This window comes from Antennarius striatus, chromosome 6, assembly GCF_040054535.1.
Source record: "Antennarius striatus isolate MH-2024 chromosome 6, ASM4005453v1, whole genome shotgun sequence".
Classification (NCBI taxonomy): domain Eukaryota; kingdom Metazoa; phylum Chordata; class Actinopteri; order Lophiiformes; family Antennariidae; genus Antennarius; species Antennarius striatus.
The window spans coordinates 6,570,320-6,582,754 of record NC_090781.1 but is presented as its reverse complement, the minus strand read 5'-3'; the positions used below and the strand labels follow the sequence as shown (position 1 = coordinate 6,582,754).

Sequence of the window (12,435 nt, the reverse complement as noted above, 5' to 3'; positions counted from 1 at the left end):
TCTCATAATGCAATAATGCAGCTCTTTGTCGGTTATGATGCTGTGGCCCCATCATCCTTTTAATTTGCTTTCATTTCATTTAGCTACTGTGTAATCCCTGTGGTACATTCCATTTAGACAGAGGCATCTGGCTGATCAGTCACCACACAGGCATTTGGGCAGGAGACAGCATGGATAATCCAATTAGAAACACCCAGACTCTGGCAGAGCTCTATTAACCGGCAGGAGAAGGGGACCTGGGATACATGTGTCCACATTCATGCATGCATAAATACATGACCGTGAGCATCCTTTGTTTTAATGCTTTTGTTGTTGATCGAAGGGTGAGGCATCCAAGCAGCAGGAGGGCCTAGCTTTATACCAAGGTGGGCCGCATCCACCTCTGCTGTCTCGCAGACAGAGTTTGGAGACACAATACCTCACTCATAGACTACAGGTACAGTCTAGCACCAACTGCACTATTCCTTCTGACTGTATTTGTTGATCAGCTGATTTAAACACGTTTGATGTTGGTATAGATGAAGAGACAAGCTTGTCTTCCTCTGTGTTCAGAGGAAGTGTTCAGCGATACTCTTGAGAAATCTGTTACCATGGTAATTATCCTGAGCAACTGTCCCTATTGTTAATCTGTCCTCTGCCCAAAAGGCTAACGTCTTGGCTAACAGTCCGGCTAGCTGCCAGCTATTCTGTAAGGAGACTCCTCGAAGTTTAGAGCAGCAGCTGCAGGAACACAGGTAAATAACACAGTTAATGTTTGTTCACACACTTTACTTTCTTTTTTTATACTTTTATGAAATATTTTCAGTGACGCTCTCTTATTTGCATTTAGCTTAAGTGACATTTTATCACTTGACAATGAAATATTTAACAGTTTGTTTTCATGTCATTCATTCTTTATGACACTGTTGATTTTAGCTTATACTTTCTTTTTGTTTTTTCTTGACCTTTTCTGTAGCGAGTGACATTTATCTGCTTCTGATAATTCTGCCTGGGTGAACTCACTGCCCTTTACTGACCTCTGATTGGTTGAACATATCAGGCATACCTGAATTGCTGAACAAACAGGCAATGCTAGTGGCTCAGTTGTCCGTGATAACATTTCCCATCACACTAGCATGTATAAAATTCAACATTCTAATTTCTCAATTCCATTTTCATATTAATTGGTCCACCAGTGCTTCAACCTGAATTTTGAAAGCTTTATGTTTTATTGATTCAGTGATGTTTTTCCTACAGTTACTGTCCTTTACAAATGGTAAAACAAAAAATACATCTTTTACAATGACAATGACGAGACAATTCTGATACTCAACATGCAATATTGTTGATGAAAAAATATTGTTACCAATATTTCTGTTTTCTGTCCAAGGAGGTGAACAGTGAACAGGTGTAAGACCCAAAAGGGGGTAAACTAAGACTTTGCAACGCCAGAGGAATCTGGTTGAGGCCTGAAGTGTTAACTGGTTTGACTTAAATGATCTGTATGTGTGAAAATCAAGTTGGATATCTACTCAAGATATCCGGCGCTCAGAGGCTGACAGTTTTATCTGGTAAAGAGAATTGCAAGTTATTTGCGCCGACTGAGACCCAAACTGTTGTTGACACCCGGCTCACTGACTAAGACCCAGTCTCGGTTCAGAATGTGAAAATCAATTGTAGACATAGTCCTTAAACTGATTTCAATGGACCAGACTCTTAACTGCAAAACTGCTTTTTGATCCCTCACTGGTAACCGATGGCGATGATGCTTCGGTTCCTTGAAACACTGAGAATGGAACAAATTAGTGACGCCGTTTCTCTATGTTTGCTTACAGCATGAGGGACACACGGTCTTAGTCTGCTTGTTCACCTTTCATCAGCAATGTCTTAATTGTTGTTGCAGATAGAGTGTTGTGGCTAACCTCTAAAGAACCAGCCATGACTTCTGGAATTTTCATCCGGGTCTCGACCATAGTATAGTTAACTCTCTGACCCCCGTGTTGGAATCAATGTTATGACATTGCCTTAAACTCCCCAGCCAGTCAGTGGAAGCTTTACAGTCAGCAGTCCTCTGCTAACTGGAACCCATGTTCCCATGACACTGGTCCATTTTCTGTCAGTCTCCTGCTGTGTGCTACATTGCTTTTGCAGTTGCCTGGAAAAGTAATCACTTCTAACCTCTTCCCATTCAATGTTTGCTGTTTAATACCGAAGAAATCTGCCTGTTTTGAGTTGTTGTCATCAGTGACTGGTGGCTGTGTTGGTCGTGGTTGCACTGGATGGACAGAGGTCTTACACAAGCATCTTAATGCTACATTAATGGAGAGTAAAGCACGACTTAAAAAAGATTTTCATGTGAGCAGGGGGACGTTGGTAAGCCAGGTGTGACTTGAACTCTGTGTTTTTAAGTTAAGTTTCACAAAAGACTAAAATGGAAACACTTTTCTTTGACTAAAATTAGATTACATGCCCAGACTGTTAGGCAACTAAAACCGACTTTAAAAAACAACAACAACAGTGTATTGTTGAGCAATTCTGAGAAAATCTAATAAGGATACTAACCTAATAGAAACTTAAAAACCATCTGGTGAAGTTGAAGCTGAAGGTGAAGCATGCCTACAGACCCCTAGTGTGTTGTGTTTGTTTCAGGGGCTTGTACACAATGTTGAAGCTGATGTTGGGCTGAGTTAGCTGTGCCGCTGTCTCCACAGGCTGCACCAGAAGAGGATGTACTTGCAGCAGTCACAGGGCATGGGGCTGCAGGCCTACTTCAACCAGATGCAGATAGCTGAAGGTTCCTACCCAACAGGCAGTGCTGCTCTTGAACACGCAGCACCCCAAAGTTCCCCTCAGGCCCCACCCATGTCATCCACCCACCAACACCAACCACAACCTCAGCAGCAGGGTAGTTCTCAAGCCTCTCCGCCCTTCAGCCACCCCCATAGCCTGAGTCCTTTGATGGAACCGTGTGAGGGGCTGGTCTATGATCCCTACATGAGCCACCACCACTACCCCCAACAACTGCCCCCTGGACCTCACCTCCACCACCTCCACAACCCCCAGCCTCCTGATGCCTCTGCCAGCAGCGTGGGTTTCAGCTATGCAGCCTGTGAGCAGAAGGTCCTGAGCCATTCCACCGAGGCTTTCCTCCAGGAGCAGTACAAGTTCCCACTTGACCCCACATTGCTGCCCCTGTCTGCTCCTGGAGAAGATGATGGCAGAGCTGGTCAGGGGCCGTCAGACAACCTGGGCCTGCCTGAGCTGCAGAGCTCCCTCCTGGACAGCGAGATGATGGAGACTGTGGATTCCCAGCATGGCTTCGTACTGGTCAACTGAAGTCAGCTGTCTGGAACAGAAGGCAGTGTTGAGCAATGAGGACCCACAGCACTAAGAGCAGAGAGAATGGAGATATGAGTGGAGGCCCTAAGTGTAGCAGCGAGGAAGGAGAAGTGTCCATTTTTGTATAACTATTACAAACTTCATTTCTTAGTTGTGACAAAACCTCAAACATTTCTACCAAAATCCTCTTGTAGCCTTCCTCCCATTTCTCTGTCTCCTCCTCTGTTCTCGTTCTCATCAGCTCTGTGCAGCAGGAACAAGTCGCACACGTGGCACAGTGTTAACCTCCGGCCCGGTGATGTGGCGAGGCCAACGTCGTTACACACATTGTGCCACTCGAGACGACTGCAGCGTGCAGCTCAGGAGTGTGATGCTGCACGTAATGGAGGCAGCATATCACCTTGGATTTGTTTTGAACGTGAAGTCATTTAGAACTGAATGACAAGCAACCGAAAGGACAATGGCTGACATTGATTCGTATTTAACTTAGGACAACATCAACAGAAATAGACTGGTTAAAAACACTTTTTTGTGTATTTTTTTTCCAAGTAGATAAACAACTGAACAAGAGCAAACGGCCCTCATTTATCATGGTACCATTTATCACCGCCAATTCAAGCATTAAACACATTATTGTCCACTTTATTGAAATGATTTGCACAGGAATGTGAGCGCAATAACTACCATGATGGTCATTTCTATGACAGCACAGATTCCAACATCAATATGTAACATTTTATAACAGTATGTAACAGTATTCCTCAAAATATCAAAAAAAAAAAAAACCAAAACGGGTAACTTTTGTCCTTTACTTGAACAAATACTCTAAACATGCTGATGGAATCAACAGGTTGGTAAAACAGCACTAAAGTCTTTCTTGGCTCACTGGTGAAAAGAATAAACACATTTCTGTGGCTGCAGGTTTTTTGCGTAGGTTATGTGACATACATTTTCTTTTTCTTTTTTTACCTTTGTGTTTTTGGTGATTTATTATTACTACTGATTCTGATTAGTCTCTTACACTACTGACGTAATATTCCACCTTTCCATCAGATCTTTTTCACTTTGTTCAAAAACAAAACGCAAATGACCACCAGTTTATTTCAAACGAAATGACCATGCATCTGTTGAATTGTGGGTGTTGTGTTTTTGCCTGATAAATGAGGGCTGATGTAATTAACGTGTTTAATTGAGAAGTAGCGGTGTTAGACTGTCTATTATTCTATTTTTGTGGCAATACTGAAGCAATATTAATCCTTAATGTTGAACGATATGAATGGAAACCTCACCCGTATATCCAAGTCTCATTGGTTCCTGGGGACCAGTCGTAAGCAGTGACATCACTTGCTGATGCAACCAGGAGATAATCTCTCAGTCACCCGCCCTGGAAGTACAGGGGTGTGCGTGTGTGTGTGTGTGTGTGTGTGTGTGTGTGCGTGTGCGTATGAGGGATTCTGTTTGTACAATTCATACTTCTGATTTGTCAAATAATTTTCTGACAAACACTGTATTGACGTCTCCATTCAAAAATAACAAGCTGTGCGTTTCCTTCAGTGCACAGTTGCAGCTGGTTGACATCTTCAGTGCTCCAGTCACGCCTGTGTGTTTTATTTGAATGTCTTATTGAATCATGTTTGTAATAACGGAGTGACCCCCTCAATGATTCCCTGTTTGAGATTTCACGAATGACTGTCTTCTTTCATGTTGGGGCCGCTGTCAGACCAGCAGAATGTCGGTCATGTGACACTGGATCTTTGACTAAAGGCTCACCTTCCTTCTATCACTGAGCAAGCAAATTGGATGAGGCCAGAGATTTTTTTTTGTTTTTTTTTAACACAGCACTCCTTGAAGTGCACAAACACAATGTCAGCTGATGTTCTAGAATTTTTTTCACTGGGATTGAACGGCAAACAGGTGAGATTATTGGACTGTGACCATTTGACTGTGTGACCTTCGGTGGTTCACATGCAGTGTGAAGACGACGCTGAGCAGCTGGATGTTAGACTTTGGATGTAGAGAGATTGTCTGCAATAACTGCTGGAAAATATGGACCAACAGTTGGTTGCAGTCCTGTGCAAGGCTTGAAAGAAAAATCCATCTGAAAGTACTTTTGGCATTTTCACAACTTGCAAGAGTTAAAGCGAATTACCTGCTGCCTTTTGTGATAAATCAAGTAATTTCTGTAAAATTCTAGATTATACATACGTATCAGAAAATATTGAAATTTTTTCGGGCCCAGATACAAATATTTCTTGTTGTGCCTGACCAGCCATCAAAAAGTCAAACAAATGCAGTTTCTCCACAGGAATAACTCTAGATATGACAAAGGGCCTTTTTTAAAAAGTTGAGACAAAACTTGCATCAACATTTCTTTCTTGACCCTTTCATTTCTTCTTTATTCCTCAAGAGTCCGATTAGTTCGCCATCTTTCTATCAAGAAAAAAAGTCCCAAAGGAACTTGTGCAAATAGTGACTTGATCTCTGACATTAAATACGGTACGATTGAGCCCTGCAGTGATGGCAACAGAACAGTGAAGCCATGAGACATGTCGCCAAACTGGTCTTGTGGTTTCTTTAATCATTCTACCCTTAAATTTACAAATGAGTCATAAAGTTTGATATTTTTACATTGTGTTGACAAGAATGGGCTCACGCCCAGTCTGTGGCTGACGTTGGGCCACAACAAGACCAGTTGCTAAATGAGTAAAAAAAAAAATTGGGAGCTTTAAATTGTCAAATTCTACCAATGCAAAAGTATGAGAGGGTGGACTTTTCATTTGAGTGATCGTTGAGTCTACGACAGCTCCTGGACGGTCTGTGGACGTTAAACACTAGAGCACTTTGATCAGGAGGAGAGATGCCGCGTGAGGAGGAGGAGACGGAGGCAAAAAAGATATGAATTCTGTTTCCTGTCAGTAATCTGTAGGGATCACCTCTCTCCTCCTTTTACCAGTAATGGACACGGAACACATTTCTTTCAAAGAAAGACCAGGCAGCAGTTTTAACATAAATGGATGACTAATGTGTTAAATGTAAAAAATGTTCAGTGTGCCTTTACTTTTATTTCCCCAAATTTCAACTAAGTTTTTAAATAGCGCTAATGATTCTGGTGGGACTCTTTCATCTTTTTATTTTACCTTTCTCTTCTTTTTTTTTTCCTTTTCAGTATTTTTTATCATTGAAAGAAAGTAGAGTCAGAATTTACAAAGGTACAAAGCCAAAGTCCCCCAGAAGTTTCTTTGTACGACCCACCGTGTGGAGTTCTGGAGCTTCTTAATCAGCTTCTCTACATTTCCTTTTTTTGTTGTTGTTGTTGTTGTTGGTCAACCAGTGTATGCCATTCAAAAGTATTATAGCAATATCTCTAGTTGAAGACATGAAGATCCTCGTGGACGTGTTTCCAAGATTTCACCTCCTGCTGATGAAACAAAAAGCATCAATCTCTCAATAGAAATACAGTTTCATTGATGTTGACCACACATAAGCTAACTTGCTGTTGAGATTAAAAATGTTTATTGAACATAAAAATGTGTGCGTGTATGTTTGAGTCTATCAGTTATTTATAATATCTAAATGTGGTGCATTCCTACTGATTATTGAACCATAGCTACAGAACTGACATTGTTTTCTACCACCTTCATGTTGAATCGTTCTCCACTGAGATGCATGTGAAGTTTGGGCTCTTCAAAGCAGCAGCTCTATGACATCAGGAGAAGCAGGACTGCAAATCATTCCCACAAATGGCCACCGAGAGCCCTGACAGGATACATGTGGTGTTACATAGTCATAGTCAACATTATTGTCAAATCACACCTAGTGATTCATGATGCACAAATTGTTCATCAGATTTGGCACAAGACTCCTTTAGAGGACAGGCAGTAAAATTAAACCACAATTGATCACCTACCAAAAACAAATTGAAACCATTGTAAGTATGAACAATTTAACAATGGATGTGGATGGAGTTTTAATTGTGTTGCTGCAAATTAAAAAAAAAAAAAAGTTCCATCAAGTCATTCTCAGCATCTTGTTGCAGTGCAAGTGGAAACATGTTCTAACTTCTGGCTGAGGAATTTCTTATTTAAGCCTTTTGGATGAGAAGTGAAACATCTTCACACCCTAAACCAAAGTCCAGTTGCTTTAGATTCAACTACTATTATTTACACTGACGTGGATGAAGGAGAATCTAAATCAAGAATCGAGTAAAATGTGCCACCAGAATGTGAAAGGACGTCTCGGTGCTGCGTGGAAAGGATCATGCAGAGAGAACACCTCAATCCAATCAGCCCACTCAGACAGAGAACAGCTAATCCTGCTAATACACCACCAGAGGTGTGTGTGTGTGTGTGTGTGTGTGTGTGTGTGTGTTGGGGGTGGTAATGTGTTCATGGAAACCAGGGTCTCAGTTCTTTTCCTGGGATCAGACCATGTACCCGGCGTGTTGTTCATTCTGCTGATCCAAACTGATTAAACCGGTTTTCTCTCAGACAAACAAATCTGCCCCCCCCCCCCCCAACACTAGCCGGACTCAAGCCCACGTCGCCTTGCATGCTGTACCCTCTGCGTTAAATGTAAAGTTAATTAGAGTCTGTGAAAAGAGCTGTAATACAGAGGCTTTGAATGGGATCCGCCCATGAGCTGTGATGGAGAAGAAGAATAAAACTCTTCCTCCTCCCTGCTCAACATCTCCTGCTTTGGGGATGAGAGGGAAGAAAGAGACAAAACAAAAAGAGGATTTTGACACACTTTAATTCTATATTTAAAAAGTGCACATCTCCTTACAAGATGCCAGCAGTCTGTAGTTAAATGCAGTTATTTATAGTATACATTCAGTGTAGAGAGAGAGAGTAGAGAGAGTATAACTTTATTTATCCCTTAAGGAGTTTCCGTCAGGGAAATTAATTTCTCCGTCGCACACAGCATAGTAAGTACACAAAACACAGAAAAACACACAGAAAGCACCAGCACATAGAAAGTAATACAACAGCAAATAGAAAGATTAATAAATAACTCATCAACAATTTACAAATAGAAAATCATAAATAGGTATAGAAATAAAAATAAACAGTTGTCTTCTTCTGAGATCTTCAGCCGGCAGCCTGTCAAAAACACTTTTTTGGGGGGTGACAAAGAGAAAAAGCTGTGGACAGACAGCAGGAATCTTCTATTTCTTTCCCTCAACAACATATCTCAATATCAGATGCCTATTCACTCATCAGGCCCCACGTACACTTTGATGACATCAATGGTTGCTATGACAACAGGAGGAGGGTGGATGACAACATCCTACTGCGTTTTTTTAGAGCAGGAGATCACAGAGCTGTTCGGCATTAGAGCTGCGGGGGGTGGGAGGGGGGGGGGGGTTTGGAGACAAAGGCTTGAGCTCTGAATGCAAACAGGAACAAGCTGCACCTTTTTGATGATATTCACTAAATGTGCACTAAAATACATTTATAGTGAAGCCCACTGCATCATGGATGGGGTGGTGAATAGTTTCATTTTTTGCTGCACGATATGGGAAAGAGTAGTTGAAGCTAGACTAAGGGCAGAAGTGAACATTTGTGAGCAGCAGTATGGTTCATGCCAAAAAAACAGTACTACAGATGCAGTATTTGCTTTGACGATGTTCACAGAGAAGTACAGAGAAGGTCAGATGGAGCTGCATTGAGTTTTTGTAGATCTGGAGAAAGCTTATGACAGGGTGCCCAGAGAGGAACTGTGGTATTGTATGAGGAAGTCTGGAGTGGCAGAGAAGTATGTTAGAGTGGTGCAGGACATGTATGAGGACTGTAAGACAGTGGTGAGGTGTGCTGTAGGTGTGACAGAGGAGTTCAAGGTGGAGGTGGGACTGCATCAGGGATCAGCTCTGAGCCCCTTCTTGTTCGCTATGGTGATGGACAGGCTGACAGACGAGGTTAGACTGGAATCTCCATGGACTATGATGTTTGCAGATGACATTGTGATCTGTAGTGAGAGCAGGGAACAGGTGGAGGAGAAGCTAGAGAGGTGGAGGTTTGTCCTGGAAAGGAGAGGAATGAAGGTTAGCCGCAGTAAGACAGAGTACATGTGTGTGAATGAGAGGGACCCAAGTGGAAGAGTGAGGTTACAGGGAGAAGAGATCAAGAAGGTGGAGGATTTTAAGTACTTAGGCTCAACAGTCCAGAGCAATGGAGAGTGTGGAAAAGAGGTGAAGAAGCGTGTCCAGGCACTTTTCTCCACCCACTATTTCAACAGTGGGTAGAGAAAAGTGTCAGGTGTGGTGTGTGATAGAAGAGTTTCAGCTAAAATGAAAGGAAAGGTGTACAAAACTGTGGTGAGACCAGCGATGTTGTTTGGTCTAGAGACAGTGTCACTGAGGAAAAGACAGGAGACAGAGCTGGAGGTAGCAGAGATGAAGATGCTGAGGTTCTCTTTGGGAGTGACCAGGAAGGATAGGATCAGGAATGAGTAGAAATAGTGAATATATTGGTAGAAGGATGCTGAGTTTTGAACTGCCAGACAGGAAACCTAGAGAAAGACCAAAGAGGAGGTTTATGGATGTAGCGAAAGAGGACATGAAGGTCGTTGGTGTGAGAGAAGAGGATGCAGAAGACAGGGTAAGATGGAGGCAACTGATTCGCTGTGGCGACCCCTGAAGGGAAAATCCGAAACTAGAAGAAGATTGTTGCACGAGGATTTCCATGGGAACAAAGATTCCCATGTATGAAACAGGTTCAGGTCACTCAAACATGTGTCATCCCCCCCCCTCCATTGTGCTTCACCCCTTATCTCTAGGCTGAACACACGCTGGCCAGCAGATGGACAGAGTCAGAACTCCCAGTGCAGTTGACCCAGTAGTTCCTGGAAAGACATCAGCTCCTGCAGGCTCTGGGCTGGATATAGAAGTCAAGCCAGGAGCTGCAAGCTGCACCTAATCGGTCATGCTAGTTCTGATATTATCTCAAGCAGAAGGTTTACACGGCTTATAAACACCATGCTGCACCTGTGAAGGTGACAGAATAAAAGAAGGTTGGGGTTCTTGAAGTGGCAAGGTGACTTAACAAAAAACGTGTGGGCTTCCTCTTCCCGACTGATGCTTGTCATCTGCCACCCTAAGAACATCTGACCTCACTATGTGTGTTTGTGCACGTCTTGCTGCGTGGGGGCTTTGCTCGACTTCTTTTATTATAAATGACACAGTCCTGGGAGGCAGCTGCATTGACGTCAAGGCTTTCAGTTCTGTCAAGGGCTCTGGCTGCTGGAAATCCCTCCAAATAACAGGATCTCAATAGAAAGAAATAGGTTGCTGCTATTTCAACAGTGCCTCATGAGCTCCAGTGGATTTTTAACGGGGGCAGATTAGCCCTCGCCCTCGAGTAATTGTGATTTAATGAAGAGTTTATGTTATTGGAAAATTGCAGTTCACAGCTTGCTATGTTGAGATCACTGGCTTAAAAAAAAGTCTTTGTGAAAAGTATGCTTTATGTGTCCCAAAAGTGCTACCTACCATCCATCCTCCTCCGACTTCGAGCCATTCCTCAAGAAGCTCATGCTGCCATTAAGCTGTTATCTTCTAAATAGCTCTCGAGGTGGTCTCGCTGGAGCAGAATGTGCTGACACACAGCAGCTACGCCAACCTGTGCATTTCAGTGTATGTGCATAATATGCTCTGGTGATGAGATGTACACTCAAAGGGCCGTGTGGGGGGTGGGGGGTTTGGGACGGCTCAGAGGAAGGCTGATGGGAGATTTGAGGAGATTAAAATAAGGAAGATTAACACTCTCATAAGGATCTGCCATGTGATTTATCATCCTAATCCTGGCTTCTGATTGCTCATTTAGACTTTTCAAAAAAGAAAATCACCATACATCCAAGATCTGATCAGCAAATAAAAAAACAAAACAAAGAAAAAAAAGGTTTAAAAAAAAAAAAAAAAGGACATGAAAACATGTTTTTGACGCTTTCAAACTACACCCTCCTGAGGAAGATTTTCCAGCCCAGCCCTTATTTTGCAGCCGACCTCTCCCCAGCAACACTCAGGCTGAGGGCAGGTGTCAGCTGCAGATCATGCCCTGCTCTGCCTGATTCCCTGCGGCTCCGACAGCCTGAAGGACCAACGCTTTCATCTCCACAGCAGCTGCATGCCAGGTTACAGCTGAGATCAGGAGCATTTGAAATTAATCCCACATTTCCCTTCAGTTGTTTACAGGTTGAGCTGCTATATTTGGTGATGAAAAAGGATACCCTTATAAATCCCACAAAGAGTATTTACCATTCTTGGACTTGAGGTTTCACATCACAAATTCCCAGAGGATATAATTAGGTGGTTGTTTTGGGGGGATGCAGAACAACTTTGCCAACACTGAAGCAGTTTGCTGAGCGCTCACCAGTAACACATCATTCCCACTGTGAAACCCAGGGATGCTTCTCTTCAGCAGTTCCTGGAGGGCTTGCGAAAACAGGATGAAAGCAGTAAAAGACAGAAATGACATTGAGGCAAACCTGCAGGACAACTGTGTCTACATAGATTTATTCTCCAGCCAGAAAACAAGCTGAAACAGATCCCAGAGCCTCACACAGATGGTCTCAAAACATCAGGTCTGAGAGGAGCTAAATCAGAGTCCAGATCGTGGATCCGGAATTTTTGGCAGGGCTTGACAATTGTGGATTTTTACTTGACTGAATGACTGATTTTTACTTTACTTGAATGAAAGAAATACATCTTATGTACCAAAGATGTATTTGTCTGCAAGGGATTTATTACTGGACTAAAAATTCAGTGATAATTGGTCTCTATTATTACATCCTTTATTTCTCAAGTGATATTTCACCTGCTTTCATCATACACTGAACCTGACAGCTCACTCAGGCATCATAACATCCTGATGCTTTCATTGTATTCAAATGAAAAACACATCTGTTAAGCGCACACACATTAAATGACAGATCCTCTTGCTTTCATCTTTCACACTTCAATGATTACAACTCCTGCAGGCGCATTACCCGCTTCTGCAGCTTGAGTCAGAACGCAGACATGAACGCTTCCTTCACAGTGCGTCTCTTGGAAGCAGCTTTTTGGTGTCCTTTTAAAATCCAAGGTAATTTGTCATTTTAAAAAAACATCTTCAGTTGAAAATG

At 42.6% G+C, this 12,435-nt stretch overlaps 1 protein-coding gene across 2 annotated transcripts in view; it reads left to right on the top strand.

The window, feature by feature from the left end:
• The window catches only part of sik2b (salt-inducible kinase 2b), a 44,409-nt gene extending 37,568 nt beyond the window's left edge, over window positions 1-6,841 (top strand). Inside the window, exons 13-15 of one of the 2 annotated variants that reach the window (XM_068317299.1) lie at window positions 323-436; window positions 646-734; window positions 2,691-6,841. In XM_068317299.1, coding sequence (XP_068173400.1) covers window positions 323-436; window positions 646-734; window positions 2,691-3,315 — 828 coding nt within the window. In that variant the 3' untranslated portion in view covers window positions 3,316-6,841. The remainder of the gene's footprint in view (window positions 1-322; window positions 437-645; window positions 735-2,690) is intronic. The other variant, XM_068317300.1, reaches the window with a different exon arrangement.
• The last annotated feature ends 5,594 nt before the right edge of the window (window positions 6,842-12,435 follow it).